The following is a 25,365-nucleotide window of genomic DNA, read 5'->3' as shown; positions in this document are numbered from 1 at the left end:
CATGCACATGTGCATGCATATTTACACACACATGTGGACACACTTAAACAACATTTATAGCACTCACAAAAAGGTAGTTAAAAAAATTAAAACTCCTTTGCTCAGACTTTTTAAATTTTATCTATTTGCAAGAGGGCTTGAGTGAGTATTGGTGCACTAGGGCTAAACAAACTCCAGGCACATGCACCATTTTGTGCATTTGGCTTTATGTGGGTGCTGGGGAATCAAACCTGGGCCAACAAGCTTTGAAAGTAAGAACTTTTTAAAAAAAAAAATATTTATTTGAGAGAGAGAAAGAGGGTGAGAGAGAGAGAATGGGCACACCAGGGCATCCAGCTACTGCAAGTGAACTCCAGACACAAGCGCCTCCTTGTGCATACAGCTTATGTGGGTCCTGGAGAGTCAAACTGGGATCCTTCGGCTTTGCTAGCAAATACCTTAACCACTAAGCCATCTCTCCAGACGCAAATAAGCACTTTTAACCGCTGAGCCATCTCCCCACCATGGTTTTTTTTTAAAAAACATTTTATTTATTTGAGACAGAGAGAGAGAGGGAGTGAGGGAAAGAAAGAGAATGGGCATGCCAGGGCCTCTAGCCACTGCAAATGAACTCCAGATACATGTACCGCCTTGTGCAGCTGGCTTACATGGGTACCAGGGAATCAAACCTTGGTTCTTAGGCTTCACAGGCAAGCACCTTAACCTCTAAACCATTTCTCCAACACCCCCCCCCCCTTTTAAAAGCAGGGTCTTGGGCTGGAGAGATGGTTTAGCAGTTAAGGCGCTTGCCTGCAAAGCCAAAGGATCTAGGTTTGATTTCCCCAGGATCCACGTAAGCCAGATACACAAGGTGGCAGATGCAACTGGAGTTCGTCTGCAGTGGCCAGAAGCCCTGGAATGCTCATTTCTCTCTCTCTCCTCCTCTTTCCCTCTCTCAAAATAAATAAAAAAGAACTGGGCATGGTGGCACACACCTTTAATCCCAGCACTTGGGAGGCAGAGGTAGGAGGATTGCCATGAGTTCGAGGCCACCCTGAGCCTCCACAGTGAATGCCGGGTCACTTTGTAGCCCAGGCTGGCCTCAAATTCATGGTGATCCTCTTACCTCAGCCTCCCAAGTGCTGGGATTAAAGGTGTGTACCATCACAAAAGGTTATTCATGCTTTTAACAACCTTTTTTGTAACAAACTTTTCTCAAACAAGTTTCTTTCATGTAAAAGTGTGTGTGTGCGGTGGGGGGGGATCAAATTCTATAAAACAGCTATCAGTCCCCATCAATCCTGATACTTCCACAACCTAATATCAAGAAAGCTGCTTCTCAGGACTCAGAATGCCTCAATCTCAGGGTGAGAAGACAGGAGGACACAGCACTAAATATCATGGAAAAGATTTTATTTTCCTTGACAACATCCCTTTGATACTTTATTAACAGTAAGTGACATGAAAGTATTTGGTTTCATAAGACTTTCAAAAAAAGCATTAAGAAAGCAGCTATTTAGTAAAAAAGGAAGCCCACAGAATCTTTTAAAAATACATTAGAAGTGTTATAAAAAGTGGGAATGCTGCCACGTGGGAACGAAGTCAGAGGTCAGACTAGCATAACCTTTGAAGAAGCTCTATTCAAACTCGAGCTCTCTACTTCTTCAGAGGAAACGTCTCTTGTGTGTGTGTATGGTGCTGGGAATGGAACTCAGGGCCTCACACTTCCCAGGTGAGCACACTGCCAATGAGCTATGCCCACAGCCTCCAAAGAACTGTTTTAACTGGGGCCCATGTGAACAGAGGTCTTGCCAGCCTTCTTCAGGGGACAGGCAGAAGTATGATCCAGGAGTCACAGGAAAGAAGCTGGGGGAAAGCCCAAGGATGCAGTCTGAGCTAGAGACCGTTTATCTTTGGGTTGTTCTAGCCAGGGGAGACTGTTAATAAGGATCAACAGGCCAGGACATGGGCAGGGTGTAAGACACGACTGTGACCAGCTTTCTACAAACATGCTCCACAGTGGTCTGCCAGCTCCACTCCCCCAGGCTGAAGTTCAGTGAGAAAGGAACCTGCACTGCTCACAAAACAATACAATACTTTTGCTTTGTTTTACTTTAAAGTGCAGCTCTTCAACAATTTCATTGTTTAAAATCTTCTGTAAGGGAAAAAAATAATACCACATTTAATTCAGGCAGTGATTTTTACTATTCCCATGATCAGTGATCGGTCAGGCTATCGGGCCAGGCTTATCGACTTGGGAGACCTTTGCACTAGCACATGCCCTAGCAGCTGGTGTTGCCCAGAAGGTCTAGTTCAGGGGTAGCAGGAAGGAAAGTCCTGCCTTTTCATGTCCTTCCCCTTTCCTATGACTCACTTGTGCCTGAAGCAAGCAAGCTCTCTATCTTCAGGATTCGTCTGGTATCTCACTGTCGCTCTGGGGACACAGGATCTTCCCATGCACTTTGCTCTCCTTGTACATGAAGACATAATGCCCTGCCTGCCCTGTGAGAAGCGTTTGTCGAGAGGCAAAGGGCAGAGGCACTGGAAGATCCCATGTCATACACTGATGATACTCATCTGCCAAAGGCCTGTCGGAAAATATAGGCACATTGAAACCTCCAGGGGCCACCATGCTCTCTGAGAAAGTTCAGCACCTCTACCTGTACCCAGACATGAACTTGGGCAAATCTTCCACGGCATGGCAAGCCTGCTCTTCTGCTCACTTACCCTAGCCGATGTTCCTGATCCGAGTTGTGTACTCGTCTGGGTCGGCAGCACTCATTACTGTTGTGTAGATGGTGTAGCTGAAAATCATGAGACAAATCCATCATCTCCCTAACAGTCAGCGGGGAGGAGACACCAAACCCTTCTTTGTCACTTGGGATCTTGAACGAGAATACAGAGACTGGTCTATAGCAGACTACTTCAGTGAGTCGAGCAAGAGGTCAGAGATGTTCCTCCTCCTATCTGACAACATGGTAGAAGGCCTACTTGTTATTTTAAATTCAAACTCCTCAAAGCTTCAGGATGTAGTCGTGACAGCCAGCCTCAGTCCTCACCCCAGCTGTTTTACTCCACGACAGACCTTCCTTGCATATGTGTGAACTTTAGTATGGTAGTTTGAATAGATGCCCCCCAATATATTTGTTTATAATTTAGATTTCCAGCTACCTGGCTGGAGGAGGTATCACAGTGGGTGGTTTCTAGGGCCCAGCCCTAAGGTGCCGGGTAGATTTGGGATCCCAATCTAAAGACCCACAAGGTACTGGAGTTAAGTGTGCTTGCTTATGGTGCTGGTGTGGCTGTGGCTCTGTCCTCCCCCTGCTTGGATAGTTTCTTGCTCCATTATGGAACTTCCCCTGGATCTGTAAGCTTCAAATAAATCCCTTCTTCCTTTCATAACTGTGTCTGGTTTGGAGGTTCATCCCAGCAAAGTGAGGCTGAATACTATAATCAGCTTTCACGTCTAAGCTTCATCCAGATCCCCGAGACCCCAGCTCGGTTTGACCTCAAAAGGGGCCTTCCTTGCACATGTGTGAACCTTGGCTTTCATATCTAAGCTTCATCTATGTATCCACAAAGGCTGCTGGCCACCCTGAGGAGACACCACCCTGGAATTGGGCTTGGATTTGTTCACTTGAGAATCCGAGGATCCTGAGTACTTGGGGCAGATTCTGGACAGTCACAGGCCCCTGAACTGGTGGATTCCTTACATGGAGCAGGGATCACAGCTGGAGGAGACGCAACAGCTTGAGGATTAAGGGCTGCTGCACCTCTTGCCTCGACATTGCAAAGTACAATGTCATTTTCTCCGTGTTACACAGAAAGAGACTTAAACAGCACACGTGCTTAAGGGCCACTCTCTTCACTCCCCTCTCTGGCTGTCTTGGAAACTGCTGGGGCGCCTGCGCAAACAGCTGAATTAGAGGCTCTGGGCTCCACAGCTGAATCCCACAGCCGGCTGCGACAGTATCCAAAGCCGCCAGAGGGCCCAAGAACTGCACTTCAGTTTCTCATTTACTCTAGTCACAGATCTCTAACCCGTTTTAACATTTTCAACAGGGGTTGTTCTACCACCACTGGTGGTTGTAATTCTGAAACACAACACAAGGTAGCAGTAAAAAGCAATGATGAAGGCGCATCCCAGCTCATCACAGCTGCGGAGGAGGGGCGAACCCGCCTACCAAATCACTCCATCTCCCTCATGTTTGGTTTCTTCAAGAATTTCCTATCTGACTGGTGATATTTTAGCTGCCCCTCCCCTCCCACTAGAATGTTAGTCGCAGGAGGCTGTTTTGCTCACTGCTGTCTCCACAGCAGCTACATCTATTCACAGGAGCCCATGGACCTCTGGGAAGCCAGGGTGTGCCCGTGAGGTTGTAACGAGCCCTTAGAAACTGCTTTTGCTAAACAGCACTGACTCCTCACATGGGCCCACAAGGTAAATGAAAGCACTTCTGCCTTCATTTTGTGTCTGTTTCCTGTACTCGGGGTCACCTGCTTACCTCTGCGCATAGGTATTCAGCGCCCAGAGTGTCTGTCTAGAAATCAGTAACGCCTAAGCTGTCTCTTTCCCTCCTCAAGGCTGAAGACACAAAGAAGTGAGAAACCGAAACATCTTACCATCCGCCTTCCTACATCGTCCTGTTGCGGAACCCCAAAATGCTTCCCTAAACTTCTCCAGCCATTATTGTAAATCTACAGTCATCTTGGATTCCAGGAATAGCAGCATCTTGCAGGACAGACCACCCTCTCCTCCCCAATAGATGAGGCCAGCTGTTCATGAGAGTGAAGGGGTATCTTGAGAACCCCAAGTAATAAGAATTTTTGATCCCCTTGCATAACCAGATCTGAAACAATGACCAACCAACCTACACTCTGACTGCTTTGTGATGCAGGCCTCTTGTTTCCCCATTTCTTCCTCTGTTTACACACAAAGCTCAGGTCAATTGCTTGAAGAACTTTGGGGTCACTAGATCCCTTTATTTTTCTTCCAAACACTTTGATTATATCTTCTGTTTTTTTAAATTATTTCTTTATTTGAGAGAAAGAGGGAGAGAGAGAGAGAGAATGGGCATGCCACGGCCTCCAGCCACTGCAAACAAACTCCAGAAGCATGCGCCACCTTGAGAAATCAAACCTGGGTCCTTCTACTTTGCAGGCAAGCACCTTAACCGCTAAGCCATCCCTCCAGCCCCAATTATATCTTTTTTATCTGCTTTTCACTAATACTCATGTCTCTAATTGACATTTAGGACAGGTGGTTGAGCTAGCCTTTGGGGAATAATGTAACCAAAGCTTTTGCTTAAAACTCTGTAGTGGTTTGATTCAGGTGTTCTCCATAAACTTAGGTGTTCTGAATGCTAGGTTCCCAGCTGATAGAAATTTGGGAATTAATGCCTCCTAGAGGCAGTGTATTGTTGGGGGCGGGCTTATGGGTATTATAGCCAGTGTCCCCTTGCCAGTGTTTGGCACACTGTCCTGTGGTCCATCTATTGTTGGCCAGGAAGTTGATGTCCACCCTCTGCTCATGCCATCATTTTCCCCTGCCATCATGGAGCTTCCCCTCGAGTCTGTAAGCCAAAATAAGGCCCCCCTTTCCCACAAGCTGCTCTTGGTCAGGTGATTTCTGCCAGCAATGTGAACCTGACTGCAACAAACTCCAACTACATGTTCACAGTTCTGGGGTTAAAAAAATATATATGAACATACTTAACATGCAACTTACTTGTTATAAACTGGAACCACAGATAAAACCTGCATAGAAAAAAGTCATATTATAAAAATATTAAAAAGTAATATATAAAAGCCAGGCATAGTGACACACACCTTTAATCACTCAGGATGTGGAGGACTGCAGTGAGTGTGAAGTCAGCCTGGGGCTACAGAGTGAGTTCCAGGCCAACCTGAGCTAGAATGAGGCACTACCTTGAAAACAAAAAACTAATACTGGTAGAACAAATATAACTACTTAACACTTCAGCGTATCTCAGGGTGATAATTACAGCTTGTGTGTGTGAATTTATGCACATGGGTGTGTGCAAGCCATGGTTGGCATGTGGAGGTCAGGGGACAACATCAGAGTATAGGTCCTCTCCAGCCACCTTGTTTGAAGGAAGGTCTCTCCTGCCGTTCTGCAGCCAGGAAGGCCAGTCCAGGTGGTCTGTGAGCTTTGGGATTCCAAGGCTCTGCTTCCCATTGCCATAGGTACATTGAGATCATAAGCACAGCTCTGCAATCAGCTTTACATGGGTGCTGATACCATCGGTGCTGGGGTTCAAACTCCAGCAGGTAAAGTAAGCACTTAGGCACAGAGCTGCCTCCCCTGCCCCTAGCTATAGGTCTCACATCCTTCCTCTTTTTCTTTTAAACAATGAATATTACCACTATGCTGATTTATTGTTTTAGATTTTTTAAATTTTTATTTATTCAAGAGGAAGAAAGGCAGATAGAGAGAGAATGAGAATGGGCACATCAGGGCCTCTAACCCCTGCAAATGATCTCTAGATGTATGTGACACCTTGCGCATCTGGCTTTACATAGCTACTGGGGAATCAAACCTGGGTCTTTTGGTTTTGCCAGCAAGTGTCTTAACCATTAAGTTCTCTTGCCAGCCCTTTTTCTTTTCTTTTCTTTTCTTTCCTTTCCTTCTTTCTTTCTTATTTTATATGAAAAAAAACCTTAAGTGCAGATGGATTCTGTAACCTATATAGAAATAAGTTCAGAAAATACTATGTGGTTTTCAACCAGATAGAACTTTTCTTGGTGGGTGGGGGTGGGTTTCAAGGTAGGGTTTCGCTCTAGCCTAGGCTGGAATTCACTATGTCGTCTCAGGGTGGCCTCAGACTCTCAGAGATCCACCTACCTCTGCCTACCAACTGCTGGGATTAAATGCGTGCATCACCACACCCAGCTTCAGACAGAACTTTTACTGCAACACTTGATTTCAGAGAATTTTTCTTCTTCTTTTTTGAAGTTTTTATTTTTATTTATTAGACACTCACACACACACACACACACACACACACACACAGAGAGAGAGAGAGAGAGAGAGAGAGAGAGAGACAGAGAGAGAGAGAGAGGCAGAGAATGGGCACACTAGGGCCTCTGATCACTGCAAACGAACTCAAACTCCAGATGCATGTGCTACCCTGTGCATCTGGCTTACGTGGGACCTGGAGAATTGAATCTGGGTCCTTAGGCTTCACAGACAAATGCCTTAACTACTAAGCCATCTCCCCAGCCTGAATTTTTCTTCTTACTATTAAGAAAGGTACCAAGCATCCTGGCAAGTTGGGCATTGAGACAGACATATGTTACCTGGAAAAGGGTCTCCAGGCTGAGGTTTGCCTGTCCTGTAGCATTTAGGGCTTTGATGGCAGGAGTTCTGTAAGGACAACAGACAGAGGTCACCAGTCACTTCAGGAAATCCTGCAGCCCATCAGCCGTTGATCTGGAAGGCACCAAGCTAGGCCCAATCTCATCATCTCCGTTCCTCAAGACAAATTCTGGTTCCTGAGCACATTTGTGCTTCAGTTGGGTCCTGCCATGGTGGGATTCATACAATGGATGGGCCCTTCCTGGTTTCATGTGTTCAAGGTGGGCATACAGTTACCTGTCCTTTGCAGATCACTGACTAACAGAATTTCCACAAGAAAGAACAATGAAAGCATGCATATGTATGTATGTATTATGTGAAATGCTTTCCTTCCAAAAGAAATCTTACAATAGGAGCCCATCACTCAGCCCTCACCTTTCATTTACAGGTAGGTGAACAGAAACTATAGACCACACAGTCATCACTTAGGCTGGTGGCAGGATCCAGGGCTCCTGGCCCTGAAGCAAAGACCAGCATCATCCCCTACTTCCCAAGCACTACCAAGAGGCCCTCCCTATGTCCCTTCTCCACACACTGTACTCCTACCCTGGTCTGGGCACTGGTGAGGGACCAGGAACATTTCCTGAAAGGGGCAGCAATGGAGGAGCACTAGAAACCAGAAAACATAGAAACCTGCCTTCGGTCATCCTTCTTTGGTACTGGCTTCCAATGGTCATAATTTGTCTCAACTCGGAACCACCTGCAACAGATAAGTTCATTTAGGACATAAATACAGAAGAAATATCAAAAATTACAAACAATTGAGCTAGAGGGAGACTCTACCTTTGAACCGCCCCCCAAAAAAATTAAAAACAAATCCTGTTTCAGCAAATAAAATGAAGGTTTGATTAAAAAAAATAATAAAAGCGCACAGACTTTCATTTGACTTACTCTCCATTCAAAGGATCTAGAGGCCAAATGTCTGCTGGGCCATCTCTGTTCCTGGTTATGACTACTCCCTCCTGGGGGGATGTGCCACCAACAATGTAATAAACATCAGCAATGAGGGGAGTCTTGGCCAATTTGTAAACTGCTCTTTCAAAGTTTTCTGAGTCATTCAACGTCTGAAGAAAAAGATAGACAGGCATACGCGACATCATCCAAGGGTCCAGAGCACATTCCCTGGTATAACAAGCCATGGCTGTCACTTTCACCTGCTCTGCCTTTTTGCCTCATCTCACGGGGGCTCCTGAGTGCAAAGCACCCTCAGTGCTGGCAGGCCGTTTCTTCAGAAGGGCTACAAATGTCAAGTCCTAGGTGTGGCTGCCTAAACACAGGGACGTGCTTTCTGAACAGACCATTTCCTCAAAGGACTCCTATGCTTCTCATTCATCTGTTCTGATAGCAATTTCTTGAGAACCACTTTAGCTAGGAACTGTGCTAGGTGGAGCTGTTCTTGTTCTCCCCAAACTTCCCAAGAAGACAGAAAAGTCACCAGGCAATGTGACAGCATGTTATAAATGTTAGAAATCACAGAAGTCAGATTTGGCTCAGTCAGGAAAGTTCTTGCTGTGAGAATGTGAGGACCTGACTTGGACCTCCAGCATCCATGTAAGTGCCAGGTGTGATGGTGGCACCTACAATCCCAGCGTTAGCAAGCAGAGATAGTTGGAGTCACAGGACAAGGGCATGAGCTAGACCAGTTAAGTCAGTTGAGCTCTGGGTTCAGTGAGAGATGCCATCTCAGTAAGTATGGTGGAGAGTGGTACGGGGAGACAGCCAGCATCTGACCTCTGCACTTTCACCTGAGCATGCACACCCCGCATGCTCATGTGCCCCCATATAAACATGCATACACATACACACCACACACATATGTGTGCATAAAGAGAAAAAAAGGAAACTACAGGAATCAGCAGGGGACACATCCTCTCCCAGGGCAGTAGAGGTGGTGTCCCATGGTAGTTTCACAAGAGCTAAACACCAAGGGACCCAGGCAGATAGACTATGAACACGGTGGCTGCAGAGCAAGGTGTGGGAGTGGGACAGAGTTCTCGTTCTGATCGGCAAGGCTTGGGAGGAAAGCGGGCTTGTTACCTCAGAGCAGGGAGCTTAATCCACAATGATGTTCCTGATGTCTGTGAAGACTTGCCAGAGTGAGGCACAGGCAGTTAAGGGGCTCACCTTCCACCTCCACCAAACTGATCTGCCCAGTAACACCCTGCCCTAGGGGCCTGGCCTCCTCCCTCCACCTTCACAGTCATCCTTCTACCACCTCTGGAAGAGGTACAGTTTACACTCACCATTCTGATAAGACACATCGTGAAGGGTGGGGTGGGAAAGAGATCAAAAGAAAAAGCTCTGTGAAGTATTGGCATCAGCAAAGCGTCACCCAGCACCTAATCCTGAAGGCTGAGACAGGCTTTGAGGCTTTTCCCTGCCTTGTTCCTGTTGCCAGTAAGAGAGACGTTCCTACCTGACTTCATTTGTCCTGAACTCAACAGAAGTAAAATGACAAAATAGTTGTTTAAGTAGGTTACCTTACATCTACTATCATCAAAGAATTCACTGCCCAAATGAATTCTCAAGGCAGGGCTTAGAAGACTCAGTAGGTAAGAATGTGCCCAGTGCAAGCATGAGGACCCGAGTTTGATCCCTAGCACCCACATAAAAAACCGGGCATTGAGCCGGGCATGGTGGTGCACGCCTTTAATTCCCAGCACTCAGGAGGCAGAGGTAGGTAGATTGCTGTGAGTTTGAGGCCACCCTGAGACTACATAGTGAATTCCAGGTCAGCCTCAGCTAGAGTGAGACACTACCTTGAAAAACCAAACAAACAAACAGAAAAAACAACCCAAAAACAAACAAACATACAAAAACCAGACATCATTGCACACACCTGGAACCCCAGAACTAAGGAAGACAGAGATGGAAGGATCTCTGGGTTCCCTTGGTCATCTAGTCTAATTGACAAACAGGGAGTTCCAGGTTCAGTGAGAGGCTGCCTCAGACTGATGAGTGCTCAGCCCTAAACAGGACATATACACAATCCCCTCCAGGACTCAGGGAACAGGCCAGGAGATGCGGCAGAAGATGAGAGCTGGAGGATGGGGAAAGCCCCGTGGAGCTCCGGCATCCAGACATGACAAGGCCTTTGCACTCATGAACCAACACCGGATGTGGACACCTGCGCAAGACCAGTGCATGATGAAGCCAGTCAACACTCTGTTAGAGACAGGGAGGGGCTCGGGAGGCCAGCCTCCCCAGTGAGCTAAGGACAGTTTAAAGGCTGCTGGCGAGGGGAGTCATCCTCTTCCATGGCAGAGCCACTAGTAAGCGAAAAGGAGTGCTATGAGACTGAGGGAGAGGGCAAGAGAGAGTGACGTGGGGCACGTCTGATCAAAATGCAATGTATGTATGAAAATGTAAAAAAAAAATAATTAAAAGTCACATATAAAAATCTTGGGGAGGGCTGGAGAGATGGCTTACCAGTTAAGCATTTGCCTGTGAAGGCAAAGGACCTTGGTTTGAGGCTTGATTCCCCAGGACCCACATAAGCTAGATGCACAAGGGGCGTATGCATCTAAAGTTCGTTTACAGTGGCTAGAGGCCCTAGCAAGCCCATTCTCTCTCTCCCTATCTGCCTCTTTCTCTGTATGTAAAAATAAACATAAAAAAATCTTGGGGAGAGGGGTGGGTGGGGATCAAAAGAAAAATCTTGCCGGGCATGGTGGCACATGCCTTTAATCCCAGCACTGGGGAGGCAGAGGTAGGAATATCACTGTTAAGTTCAATGCCAGCCTGAGGGCTACATAGTGAATTTCAGATCAGCCTGCACTACAATGAGATCCTACCTTGAAAAACAACAAACAAAAAAATCTTTTCTGAACACCAAAGATTGCAGGAAGCCAAGGACTCCCACTTACTACCCCACCCTGTGGCCAGCATCCAGACCAGCTGATCTGAACAGCTGCTGAACAACTCTGGCGGCCAGGACAAGCTGCACCAATGAGGGAACTGGTTTACGACTCAAGAAACTCATCCCAACAGATGGTGGGGATGACTGAGGAGACTCAAAACTCATCAAAGTGCTGAGAAAAAGCAACAGCTAAACACTCAGCATTAAATGAAACATCCCTGTCATACAAGCCGAGGCTCAGGGAACAGTGAAGAAGATATATTCTAGGATGTTGCTTGAATCATCTGCACCTGGCAGCAATAATGTAAGAGCCGCAGGATGGGGAGGAATGTTTGTATTCCAGACAGGAGCCATTGCATTCACGACTTCAGAGTGGCCGCACAACACTGGGTCCATCAATATGTCATCATGGATAATGAAGGAAGGCAAGAAAAAGAAAGAGAGTAAAAAAGAGAGCAAAAAGAAGGGAGGGAGGGAGGAAGGGAGGAAGAGAGGAAGGACAGAAGGAAGGAAGGAAAGAAGGAAGACATTAAAACAGTAGAAGGAGGAAAAGGTTTAGTGGAAGAGATATTGGGGAGAGGGGACTATGATCAAAATGCTTTATGTACACATACAAAAACTGTCAATAAAAAGTTTTTTTGGGGGGCTGGAGAGATGGCTTAGCAGTTAAGCACTTGCCTGTGAAGCCTAAGGACCCCGGTTTGAGGCTCAATTCCCCAGGACCCACATTAGTCAGATGCACAAGGGAGCATACACATCTGGAGTTCCTTTGCAGTGGCTGGAGGCCCTGGTGCACCCATTCTCTCTCTCTCTCTCTCTCTCTCTCTGCCTCTTTTTCTCTCTGTCTGTTGCTATCAAATAAATAAATAAAAATAAACATAAAAAAGTTTTTTTTTTTTTTAAAAAGCCAATGGCTTGGAGGAGGTCATAGACTCAAGGACAGAGGTTATTACTGTTGTTTGGTTAAATAAATATGTTGTACTTATCAAATTGGCCTCTAAATATTTATGTTTAGGCCCATAGACTAGAGCTGCTCTTACTTTTGGTCAGGGAAGCTTCTTTTTGCAGATGGTGGTGACTACTAGAAAAACTCAAGATGCATAGAAGTGCTGAGAAGTGACCATTCAGTGTTCAGCACTAAATGAGACATCTCTATCACACCCTCCAAGGCTCAGGGAATACTATTAAGGAGATGGCAGAAAGAATGTAAGAGCCTGCTGCGCATGGTGATGCATGCCTTTAATCCCACCATTTTGGGAGGGAGAGGTAAAAGCATGGCTGTGAGTTCAAGGCCAACTTGGGACTACAGTGAGTTCCAGGTCAGTCTGGGCTAGAGTGAAACCCTACTTCAAAAGTAAATAAATAAATAGAAAAAAAAGAATATAAGAGCCCAAAGATGGGGAGGAATGCTTTGGAATGATGTCTCTGTATACAAGGTGTACTCATTGTACCCACTACTCATGACCTCACAGTAGCTGTCATTATCTGCACAAGGCCCAATATGGTCCCATCAAACTCATGTCATGGGTGATGGAGGAGGGCAAAAAATAATAATAAAATAAAAATAAAAGCCCTGTCATTGTTACTTTAACTAATATTTAGCTCTGCTTATCTTTAATATTCATTATCAAAAGACAAACACAGTTTGCAAATATTTAGATCTTATTCTTTTATTTATTTATTTGAGAGAAAGAAGCAGAGGCAGATAGAGAATGGATATGCCAGGGCCTCCTAGCCATTGCAAATCAACTCCAGATGCATGTGCCACCTTGTGCATCTGGCTTAAGTGGTACCGGCAATGGAACCTGGGTCCTTTGGCTTTGCTGGCAAGTGCCTTAACAGCGAGGCCATCTCTCTAGCTCTAGATCTTATTCTTTTCAGGAACTGCATTGTTAAACAACACAGGACAGCAGAACATTACAACATGGTCATTCAGGGGTAGGTGACGGTCCAGTGAGGTGGACTCAACAGTGCCTGTACTCACAGTGCGGATTAGCCAGCTGATTGGAGTGTGTCTTTGGAAAAGGGCAGCAACCACATTCTCCCACCACCAGCCTTTATCTGTAGAAGTAAAAATGGAACACAAAGCTTGTTCACATCTTAAAAAATTTGTTTTTTTCCCCTATATTATATGGTAGGTTGATGAAGAGTTGTTGTAATTTACAGTTTTCATAAATTAAGACTGAATTTATAGCAACCATAAAAATATCACAATCATATGTAAATGTTTGTATCCATGCATACAATGAATGTGGTTGTCTTTTTTTTTTTTTTTTTTAACCCCAGGTAGGGTTTCACTTTGTCCAGGGGCTAACCTGGAATTCACTATGTAGTCTCAGGGTGGCCTTGAACTCCAGTGACCCTCCTACCTCTGCCTCCTGAGTGCTGGGATTAAAGGCATGTGCCACCACACCCAGTTAGATGTCCTTCTTGTCAGCAAAAAGACACAGATATTGACCAACTTTTAATATTTTTTTGAGACAGGGTTAGCTCCAGCAATCTTCCTACTTGAGACCCTGGGACTACAGATGCTCATGAGTCTTTTATACTTGAAACAATGGTGGTCAATTATGCTAAAAGAAATTCTACTAATCACTCCAAGCAAAATTAAATTATGTTCCTATCAAGGGAACTTGTTTAAAAATATTAGAAAGAATGTAGAGAACTAACATATTTATAACATATTTAAAAATATATTTTATTTATTTAAGAGGGGGAAGGGAGAGAATGGGTGTGCCAGGACCTCTAGCTGCTGCAAATGAACACCCGATGCATGCACCACCTTGTGCATCTGGCTTACATGGGTCCTGGGGAATATTACCTGGGTCCTTAGGCTTCTCAGGCAAGCACCTTAACCACTAAACCATCTCTTCAGCCTAACACATTTTTAATAGACTGATAGTATTTCGTTAAAATTTGTATGTTACAACTTAATTCAGTTACTTTAATGTGCTCCTGTCCAGGTTCTATCAGTGAGTTCAGCAAACAATTTGACACACAACATAATAAAACTAAAGCTTGTTATTTCAAGTAAATATACATGTTTACAGACATTTCGTTAAAAACTTTATCCATAGCAGGATATGGTGGCTCATTCCTGTAATTCCAGCACTCAGGAAGCTGAGGCTAGAGAATTACCTTGGGTTTAAGGCCAGCCTGGGCTATGGAATAAGCTCCAGGTCATCATGAACTACAGTGAGACCCTGCACTAAAATAATAAAATAAGGGCTGGAGAGATGGCTTAGTAGTTAAAATGCTTGCCTGCAAAGCCTAAGGATCCAGGTTCGATTCCCCAATACCCACATAAGCCAGATGCACATGGTGGCACATGCATCTGGAGTTCGTTTGCAGTGGCTAGAGGCCATAGCATACCCATTCTCTCTCTCTAGTAAAATATTTAAAAATTAGTGTCATAGGTTGTTTTTGGATGACTACAATATTTCCCTAATGATCTTCTGAGTCTATCTTAACCCAATTCCTACAGAGCAAAGAGCTAAAACCAAATAAACAAAAGAAAAAAAAAAAACAGTCAGAGCTGGCTTGTGGCATACCCTAATCCCATCTCTCAGAAGTCTGAGGAGGGTCCCAAGTTCCACAGCTTGGACCACATAATGAGACTTTATCAATCAATCTATCTGTCTGTCTGACTGCCTGTCTGTCTGTCTATCTATTGGTGGTGGCCATGAGCTACAGCAGTCGGCTCTGGAGTGTGACGGTGATGGGACTTGGTCTCGCACAGCTGTGGAACCTGAGACTTCCCTTGGCAAAGCCAGGAGGTCTTTCAGCGACCGCCCAGAACGCCTGCTGCCAACAGTCTGCACCACTGCTATCTCTTTCTTGGGTTTTTGGAGTTTATAATAAGTATACTGTTGCTTATTTTTGCTTTCATTTCCCCCTTCTCAGTAGTAATAGGGAATCCAATCCAGATGTGTATATATAGTCACCAATGATTAAACAGAAATTTCTGAGGCTGTTTAAACAGGTAAACAGATTATGGATCCTGAAACTATCACCAGTTTGAATGAAAAAAGTTTCTTAACACCACAAATGTATATTTCACCTAATGAGACATGTTCCTTAAAATGCTATGACACATGCCTTACCAATTGTTCCCAAGAAACATTACTTATGATTACAGGAATTAATGGGCACATTTCATGAGCCTACAGATGACTTACTAGAAAAGGAGCCTGAAATGCTAGGGAGCAAAAGTAAACATCTTTCAAATAATCGGGCTGGGCCCCCACAAGGAAGTAAAACAGATTACATAACTTTCAGAATTACAGTAGAGTTTGGTGGGCTCCTAAAGGAAAGACATCAATGCAAAACACTGGTTGGATAGATCAACCTTTACCATACAGGGGCATACATTAATGGAGTAAGGATGGTCTGGGAAGATGGAAAAAGAGTTAAATATCAAAATTTTCCTTTTATGGAGAGACTTGCAAGGTCAGGACCAAACTGTAAAATCAAGCAACAAAAAAAGGGCATAGAGAAACAATTAAATCAGTACATGGATTAGAAATAAAGAAATGTGCCAGGCATGGTGGCACATGCCTTTAATCCCAGCACATGGGAGGCAGAGGTAGGAGGATCACCGTGAGTACGAGGCCACCCTGAGACTGCATAGTGAATTCCAGGTCAGCCTGAGCTAGAGTGAAACCCTATCTCAAAAAACCAAGGGAAAAAAAAAAAAAGAAATAAAGAAACATACTGCTGTTCAGGCCACAGGTAATATTACGTAGGGAGTGGCTAACGTAGCCCTTTCTGAGGTAAAAAATGTCTATCACCTTGTAGCCGCAAGAGCTACCGACCAGGCACTTGGATAATTTTCATGAGTCTGGGTAAGATATTAACCAGCTTGCAATCATTGACTTTCTTAGATATAAGATGTTATCAGAATGTCTATGGGGCAAGAGGTTTGTGAACCAAGCAGAAACAGGGGAAAACCAAGGGAAAAGAGGAATATTGTGCAAAATTTCTTAGAGAATAGAAGCTACAGGAATAAGTTGCTATGTCTTGCTTGCAAAAAAATTAATGTATTGTAAAAGTATAAATAAAGAAGCAGAGTTTTGCTCTGTGTCCAGTGTGCTTCACCTGAACTACTGGCCACATCATTTCCTCACAACGCCGACTCCACACATCCCCTTCGAGTTCTACAATCCTGTTGAGGCTGGACCTCGGCAATTTATTATCTATCTATCTCTATCTATCCATCCATCCATCCATCCATCCATCCATCCATCCATCATCTATCTATCTATCTATCTATCTATCTATCTATCTATCTATCTATCTATCTATCTGTGTCTATCTATCTGTATCTATCTATCTATCTATCTGTGTCTATCTATCTGTATCTATCTATCTATCTATCTATCTATCTATCTATCTATCTATCTATCATCAGATCTATTCACTTCCTGGCCTACAACCTTCCTATGCATTTCATTATGCTTAAAATCCAAACGCTCATTGTGGTCCTGCCCATGGCTACAGTCTTCTACATCTCTCTCTAATTCATTACCCATGCTGCAACCACACTGATTTTGTTTCGATTCTAGAATCCACCAAGAGGAATGCTTACAGGCTTAGTCTTTGCCTTTGCTGTATGACCATGGAAATGGTCTTCCCCCTGCCTCTATACAACTGGCCTGGGGATCACATGACCTGTAGTAACCCACCCCCACACTTCCTGCACTTCTGTCACATCTTCCCAGGTTGTTTCCTTTGTGGCACCAATCACCACCTGAAGTCATGGTCTCCCCTGATTACAGTGGAAGTCCCTGTCCCATGCTAAGTGTTCTTCCATATATTCTGTCCAGGGAGTTAGGGAAGTATGGTGATAGAAGCTAACCAGGATATGGTTAAAATGCTCAGGATGTTTTGATTACCTCGTTCATCTCCAGACACTGTAAACTTGTGTGGACTCTGACCAGTCCACAATCCCACATAGCCAATAAAAGTGGTTCCTGTGAATGCAATCTGAAACCAAGAAAGTAGATATTATTTTATCTTTCAATGGGATGTACATATAAATCATTTGTTTTGTCCTAAAGTTCTCTGGAATCTTTCTTTATTATAAGTTCCAGAAAATAGAATGAAACTGAAAAACAGCAGTGTTGAACAGCATTATATAATCTTGAAAGTGCATTGATCAAATTCAATAGAATAAAATGGATGCATAAAAACAGTGCGGCTTTACTTTCACTAACCTTTACCTGAATTTGACCTGCTTTGATAATGAACATACACAAGGAATCACGCAGTAAGAATGATGATGCTGTGGCTTTACAGCTGTGGAAACCTCAAGTGTTTTCATATGCATGTTGGTGGTGGCAAACAACCTGAAATACCACTACCCACAGCTGTCACCACTGTGAAGTCATGTAGTTATTAGTCACACTATGAATAGGTTAAATAAGTATAATAAAATAACAAACAAAGAAGTACAATGTGCAAATGGCTGTATTCCAACACAACTGGTTTTCTTTGTAACCCTTGCACCTTATGTATTTATAAGACGTTATTCGCCAATGGAGTCCATGAACCTCAGAAAAGGCCCATCCTAGAAGCAGTGAATGCAGTGTGATTTAGAAGCTTGCTTTGGGCTGATTATGACAGATACCATACATTTTATAAAAAGTGGAATTTCTCACCAATAAAAATCACATTTACGGGCTGGAGAGATGGCTTAGCAGTTAAGGTGCTTACCTTCAAAGCCAAAGGACTCGGGTTTGATTCCCCAGGACACACATAAAGACAGATGCACAAGGTGGTACATGCATCTGTTGTTCATTAACTGCAGCTAGAGGCCCTGGTATACCCATTCATTCTCTCTCTCCCCCTCTTTCTCTTTCTCAAATAAATAAATAAAAATAAAAATCACATTTAAGGGCTAGAGAAATGACTTAGCTATTAAGGTGTTTGCCTGAGAAGCCTAAGGACTGGGGTTTGATTCTCCAGTATTCATATAAGCCCACATAATGCACAAGGGGGTACATGTGTCTGGAGTTTGTTTGCAGTGGCTAGAGGTCCTGGCCTGCCCATTCTCTCTATCTGCCTATTTCTGTATCTCTCTTCCTCTCAAATAAGTAAATAAATAAGTAAATAAATAAATAAAATATTTTAAAAAAATAGCTAACTAAATAAATAAAATCACATTTAAATTTCAAATATTTTAAAAGTCATCCTACATGCATCTTTCCCATGGTGACAGGGGTCAGCTCCACTTTAAATTAAAGTGACACCATACCACTGCTACCCCAGGTTTTATTTCTTAAGGAAGCACTCAGAGAAGTATACAGCTCATACTTTTCATAAAGGTTTACTAACATTTTTGTACTTTGAGAAATAATTATGCCTCAGCTAACATTTTTGCTTGTAAAGCAATATTAAGTGCCAGGTGTGGTGGTGCATGCCTTTATTCCCAGGCAGAAGTAGGAGAATTGCCATGAGTTAGAGGCCAGCCTGAGACTACATAGTGAATTCCAGGTCAACCTGGGCTACAGCAAGACCCTATGTTGAAAAACAACAACAACAACAAAGATTCATTATAGCTGGACATGGTGGTGTACACCTTTAGTCCCAATACTCAGGAGGCAAAAGTAGGAGGACTGCCATGAGTTTGAGGCTACCTAGGGACTACATAGTGAATTCTAGGTCTGCCTAAGCTAGAACAAGACCCTATGTTGAAAAAAAAAAGTAATCTTGTGAAAAAAGTAATTTTTCCTATCATCTTATTAACGTGACGCACTGACCCTGAGACACAGAAAAACCGAAGTCACATTATACTTCCAATTAAAATACATTTTAGGGCTGCAGGAATGACTTAGTGGCTAAGGCACTTGCCTGCAAAGCCAAAGGATCCATGTTCAATTCCCCAGGACCCACATAGGCCAGATGCCCAAGGTGGCACATGCATATAGAGTCATTTGTTTGCAGTGGCTGAAAACCCTAGCGCACCCATTCTCTCCCTCTTTCTTCAAGTAAATAAAAGAAGTTTAAAAAATACATTTTACTTTCCAGTTCGGCAAATCTGTTTTTATTTAACATGAACAAAGTCCATTTACAAAAAGAAACCCTTATCAGGAGACTCTTACAGCCTAAGGCTGAATGATGGCCCCCAAGAACAATTATCATCAGACCAAAGCTGAGTTCTAGTGCAGCCCTGCCACATCTGCAACATGTTACTAGGAATGAATGGGTCTCTGTAAGGCTTAGCCCCTATTCTGTAAAACATGAATGAAAATGTTGGTTTGTGCATGCCTCACAGGGCTACTTGGAAAGTCAAATGTAGTGTTACATAGAAAAATACTTTAAGAATTGTGAACACTTGGGGGCTGAAGAGATGGCTCAGCAGCTAAGGCATTTGCCTGCAAAGCCTAATGAATTGAGTTTGATTCCCCAGTACTCACATAAAGCCAGATGCATAATGGCACACACATCTGGAGCTTGTTTGCAGTAGCTGGAGGCCCTGGTGCAACCATTCTCTCTATCTTCTCTTTCTCTCCCTTTCTCCTTGCAAATAATAAATAAAATATTTCTAATTGTGAACACTAGCCAAGAATGAGAGATAAATTATGAATTATTTTCTGTTTTTTTTTTAAATTATTTTCTGTAAAACTTCTTCAGTGGCACAATTTATTAGTCATGAGTCCTCTGAACAAAGATAACACCCAAGTGTGAAATGGCTGGAAGCGGTGCTGATCACCTGAGCTTTCTAAGTAGAGCTACCTTAACAGACTAACTCTTGTGGGAACTCCATGGTAAACAGAAACTAATGAAGCAACGACTGTTTGTGAGTTTAAGAACAGTTGGAATACTATGTTATTTGCATTTATTCCTTTGTTTGTTTATATTTCCCCAGTGTGGCCTGCAGAAAAGCATGAAGGAGCAAGTTAAAATGATTATCCCCCCAATTTTTTTTTGAGGTAGGGTCTCACTTCTAGCCCATGCTGACCTGGAATTCACTATGTAGTCTCAGGGTGGCCTTGAACTCACGGCGGTTCTCCTGCCTTTGCCTCCCGAGTGCTGGGATTAAAGGTATGTGCCACCACGCCCAGCTCCCAAAATTTTTTAATAGCAATATTTTAGCAGATTTGCTTTAGTAATTTATAATGTATATATAAGATAAAATACACCTATCACCACTTTTTTTTTTCTTGTGTGTATGTAACATGGTGTGGATGGTGTGTGGTGTGTGTTTTGTTCGCACACATGTATGTTCTCTTGCAGGGTCCTATAAGCTCTCCTACAGCGGATGGCAGCTGGGTGTTTCTTGCCATCTGCACTCCTACATCGGAGCTGCCTGACCACAGGAAAGCAGAGGGAGCCTATTCAGCATGACAGATGGAATACTGAGTGCACCCCAAGACTTCCCTAAGGACAACTGACCTCTGGAAGTCCATGTTCAATAACAACAAATGGCCCTTCTTCCTATGGATATGTCTCCTCCTGGTTTTGTTTGCTTCAGGGAGTTGATGGTCTTTGTGTCCTACAGTCAAAACACACACACACACACACACACACACACACACACACACACCCCTAAGTTAGTAGACCTTCCAAATAACTGCCAGTGAGAGTCAAAAACTCTTCTAGAGTGTTTTATTCTGTATGGACTATACCTGCCCATTCTTTAAGAACTGCACATCCACTGTCAGCTTGCGTAGGACATTTCCAAAAGGGTAGTCCAGATTGCGACCATGGTAAATGTGTCCTCTGGAGTCTTGGGCCACGATGCTGGTGCAGAATCTGAGAAGGGGGAAAGTCCAGCATTAATGGAGACAGATAAGAATAAGGACAATGAAGGCAGGAGGGATGGCTTAGCAGTTAAGGCACTTGCCTGCAAAGCCAAAGGACCCAGGTTTGATTTTCCAGGACCTACATAAGCCAGGTGCACTAAGTGGCAAATGTGTCTGGAGTTTGTATGCAGTGGCTGGAGGCCCTGGCATGCCCATCCTCTCTCTCTTACTCAGATAAGTAAAAAAATAAAAATAAAAATATTTTAAAAAAGAATAAGGACAACGAGTTTTTATTTTTAAAACAAGTCATCAAAATAAAGGTTTTCTTACAGCTGGCATATATACTGTAAACTCATATAAGAATATTCATTCACAATTCTAGCTAGAAAACATAGCTGGAAATAGCTCACAGGTCTCACTCACATGCCCTTGACACACTTGGGATGGTGTTGCAAATATACCAAAGGAGATTTCATCCCACCCCGAGGGAAGTGGGCCTCTGCTGGGCATAGCCAGACTGTGGAACTTGGCTAACCCTTTCCCTTGCTGGCATACACTCTGTTAGCACACTACTCAGAGCTAGCTCAAGCTCACCTCACCATGCTATGAAATTCTGGACCAAGTAGAATAGTACTAAAGTCTTCACTTTACTTCCACAAATGCTTCATGTTGCCTGCTGGGAAAAACAGTCTGCTCTTTGAGGGTCAGCACTGTTCAATATCTGTCAGAGACCCTTACAAAGAGCTAGTAAAAAGATCCTTTAAGAACACCTGGCTGGAAAAAAGAACATTGAGGCAACAAGGTTTGTTAAAACATCTCACTGTTTATATTCTCTGAGAATATCTAAATGCTATATAAGAAATTCAAATAAACTATATCCAATTCTAGCGAGGGAAAGATACACATGCTCACATTAACAAAAATTGAGGGCCAGGCATGGTGGCACATGCCTTTAACCTCAGCACTTGGTAGGCCAAGGTATGAGGATCACCATGAGTTCGAGGCCACCCTAAGACTACAGAGTGAGTTCCAGGTCAGCCTGGACTAGAGGGAGACCCCACCTCAAACTGCCACCCCCCAAAAGAGAGGAAATACCCTGAAGAATCCATGTGAAATTAATTTCTCTCCTTCCATTCTTTTTCCTTTTGCAGTGTTGGGGAACCAAAGCAAACCCCAGACCACTAAGCAAGGATTCTGTCACTGGACTGCTACACTCAACCCTAGTTTCCCTTTTAATAAACCTTTCTGTATTACTGATTTTGTACAATGATTAAATATTATTTGTATTAATAGGAAAAATAAGCATCACCCTATTGTTTGATTTGTTTAAAGAGGGAAGCGTGGTAAGGTTTTATTCCTTCTAAGGTTTCTGACCTAACTTCTAAAGGACCATGTCAGGGAGGGGATAACGTCACATGTGGCCAAACCAAAGCTTGTGGAATCTCTCTCACAGGTGGTTTATCAACATTGGCAAGAAAGCCACCATTCCGTGCTGGCTGAAGGCTCCCAGGTGACACGGTGCCCAAGCAGGGGACAGGTGAGCACACGGCTGTGCTATGGGAAGATGTGTGTGCTGTTAGCAGCAGCCTCAGAAGAGGCTTGGTTTCTACATCCCCAAATGGAAAGTACCACCTTCCCTATGCAGCTGTGCCCACGGAGGGCCTGGAACCTGGCACATTCAGTAAACCAGGGCCGGTACTCTCATTCAACCTGCTTTACTTCAGAACGAGCACAGGATGTCTGCTTTGTTAACAATAGCAAACCCCATGGTATTTTTATTGTTAGGTGACTCATAGAAATATCTGAGTCTGAGATCCAAATGTTACAGTTTTATACCCAAGCTTTAACTCTAATCTGCTTGAGTCTGGGACTCCCAAAGGAAGAGTGGTTTTCCACTCACGCTCAAGTCGGGACAGAACGAAGTCTGAGGTGGGGAAGGGATGTAAGACTTAGCTCAGCGGAGAAGCACTTGGATTTAGTAGGCTTCAGTTAAGTGGAAGCCATTCCCCCACATAGCAAGGCACTTAATATATCACTTAAGAGATGTTCTGGAAAGATGCCAGACACAGGACAGTTTTATCACCCCAAGAAGTTTCTCCCTCCATCTGAAGGTCATCAGAGGCTATAAGTATCTATGATATGTTTCTGTAGGAGGTGGGAAAATAACAGGTTTTGCTAGGCATGGTGGCATAAGCCCATAATCCAAGAACTCCAGAGGATGAGAGGCAGGAGGATGGAGACCAGCCTGGGCTACATAGTGAGACCCAGATTTAAAAAGAAAAAAAATCAAGGGCTGGAGAGATGGTTTAGTGGATAAGACACTTGCCTGCATTCTGCCTGCCTTTCCCCCCCCTCCCCTTACAACCAAATAAATAAATATAAGAAAGAATTTAAAATAAAAACCAAGCAAAACAAAAGGACAGAGACAAGGCAAACCTGTCTTAATTCTAGAGCCTGCTGCCTAGTTCATAAACGTTTAGGGATCCTCCCGCACTTGGCCTGCGATCAAACACACACCTCATATTGCTTCCAGTTTGGGCTGTCACATTTTATCAAGTTCTCACGATCAAGTTTGTTCTATTAGAGCAGAGGTCCACGTGACCCCAGCTCCAGTGGAAGCCCACTCAGAGCATAGCATCACCAGCAGGCGGGGCCAAGTCCAAGGACAGCGGTCACTTAAGTGCAGGGTCACTGGTGGGGGAGGGGCAGATGGGAGGGGGGTTGATTCCAAAATCTTCCCGGAAAAGTACATTTTGAGGGCTGGAGAGATGGCTTAGCGATTAAGGTGCTTGCCTGCGAAGCCTACGGGTCCAGATTCAATTCTCCAGGTCCCATGTAAACCAGATGCACATGGTGGCGCATGCGTCTGGAGTTCGTTTGCAGTGGGTGGAGGCCCTGGGGCACCCATTCTCCCTCTCTCCTTCTCCCTCTCTCTGTCTCTAATAAATAAATAAATAAATAAAAATAAACCAGAAAAAAAGTACGTTTTAAGCTTGTTTGAAAGGGGAGCGCTCAGTGAGGAGAGAAGGGGAGGGATGGATAACTCCCTATGGAGTATTTCTGTTGCTCAGATCCCCCCAGGGGCAAGGTGGAGGTGGCAGATCTGTGGGTGCAGTCACTTTGTCACAGCAAACACGCCTCCTCCCGGCCCTGGCGGCGGCAGGAGAGCTGCCCGCGTGGACCCGACGCCCCGCGAGGGACTTACGCGGAGGACTCGTAGGCCAGGTTGACCAGGATCCCGTCCGCCAGGCTGAGGTTCAGGAAGTCGCACATGCCGCGGATCTCGCCCGCGAACGGCTGCGGCAGGAGATGCTCCAGCTGCACGGCCGCCTTCCGGATCCGCGCGAGGACCCACTCGGGGACTCTGTCTCTAGCAACGAAGGCACGGAGTGTCACTGTCCGCGGGGCGGAGGCCGCCGGAGAGGAATGCGAGGCGCCAGCGCTCCGCGAGACCGCTCCCTCCCAGAGCCGGGCGCCGAGGCGCAGGCCTGCCACCCCAGTCCTCACGAGCGTCAGGGGTTCGAGGCCGGCCTTGGCCGCATAGGGTGCAGCTCGGCGGGCGAGGCCCTGGGCTCCATCCCCAGCGTGGGAGGGCTGGGCAGGGGAGACCTGCAGGGCTGCGCCTCCGATTCCGAGCAGGCGGGGTGACCACCGCACCCCGAATGGCCCCAGGACCGCGACCTGACAGCCGGTCTGGCTTCGCGGTGGTCGCGAGGGGCGGCGCCCCAGCCCGCCGCCGGTCCCGGTCCCCGCGCGCTCACCGGATGAACTGCGCCACGGCGGCGCGCACCAGGGCCCGGTCGAAGCGGCTCAGCACCGGCAGCCAGCGCAGCTCGGGGGCCGCGTCCAGGCTCACGTTGAACCGCGGCGGTGCGGAGTCCGGGGCGGCCAGCGCGGGCCCCGCCAGCAGCAGCAGCAGCAGCAGCAGCAGCAGCAGAAGGGCTCGCATGGCTCCGTCCCCGCCGCAGCCAGCCGCGGGTGCTGGGAGAGCCGGGGAGGCGGAGCCCGCCTGGACCCGCCCGCCCGGTCATCCGGAACCCGCCGGTGACACCGCGGCCATCGGACCCCGCCTCCGGCCCCGCCTCGCCAGCCTTGACCTCCGCCGGGAGCAGGGAGCCCGCTTCTAGTCACACTGACCAAAGTGTGAGGTGCTGGAGAGGGACGGTGAAGAGTTGCGAAACCCCTGCCTGGGCTGGAGATGCGGGCTCAGTGTGCGGGAGCCCTTGCTGCTTGACAGGGAGGAACCAAGTTCAGATCCCCTCTAGGCGACTTGGGATGTGGAAGCTCATGGGCCTAGGTTGGAGTAGGTAGCAGTGGTCGACAGACTCTGCCTCGGTGGAAAATGAAGACTTACACACCCTGAGGTTGTCCTCTGGCCTCCACGTACGTGCCTATACTCACAC

At 45.3% G+C, this 25,365-nt stretch overlaps 1 protein-coding gene across 1 annotated transcript; it reads right to left on the bottom strand.

Moving 5' to 3' along the window:
* Positions 1–1,375: 1,375 nt before the first annotated feature.
* Positions 1,376–24,911, bottom strand: Naaa (N-acylethanolamine acid amidase). Its single transcript, XM_004664809.2, has 11 exons — positions 24,724–24,911; positions 24,168–24,332; positions 20,846–20,972; positions 17,111–17,201; positions 13,201–13,277; positions 8,249–8,421; positions 7,995–8,057; positions 7,300–7,366; positions 5,708–5,736; positions 2,707–2,783; positions 1,376–2,134 (listed from the first exon to the last, which is right to left on the bottom strand). The coding sequence occupies exons 1-10, from the start codon at positions 24,909–24,911 to the stop codon at positions 2,708–2,710; spliced, it is 1,056 nt and encodes a 351-aa protein (XP_004664866.2). The 3' UTR covers positions 1,376–2,134; position 2,707.
* Between the last annotated feature and the right edge of the window lie 454 nt (positions 24,912–25,365).

This window comes from Jaculus jaculus, chromosome 11 (genome assembly GCF_020740685.1).
Source record: "Jaculus jaculus isolate mJacJac1 chromosome 11, mJacJac1.mat.Y.cur, whole genome shotgun sequence".
NCBI lineage: Eukaryota > Metazoa > Chordata > Mammalia > Rodentia > Dipodidae > Jaculus > Jaculus jaculus.
Note: the sequence above shows the minus strand (reverse complement) of the source record. Positions and strands in the feature narration are given on the sequence as shown.

Excerpts from the sequence above, each read along its gene's own strand:
- Naaa (XM_004664809.2), bottom strand. The coding sequence starts at position 24,911 with ATGCGAGCCCTTCTGCTGCTGCTGCTGCTGCTGCTGCTGCTGCTGGCG. Across the intron at positions 20,973-24,167 it reads CTGGCCTACGAGTCCTCCGC|ATTCTGCACCAGCATCGTGG; the intron begins GTAAGTCCCTCG and ends CCCCCTTCTCAG. Across the intron at positions 5,737-7,299 it reads GCCTGGAGACCCTTTTCCAG|GTTTTATCTGTGGTTCCAGT; the intron begins GTAACATATGTC and ends TTTTCTATGCAG.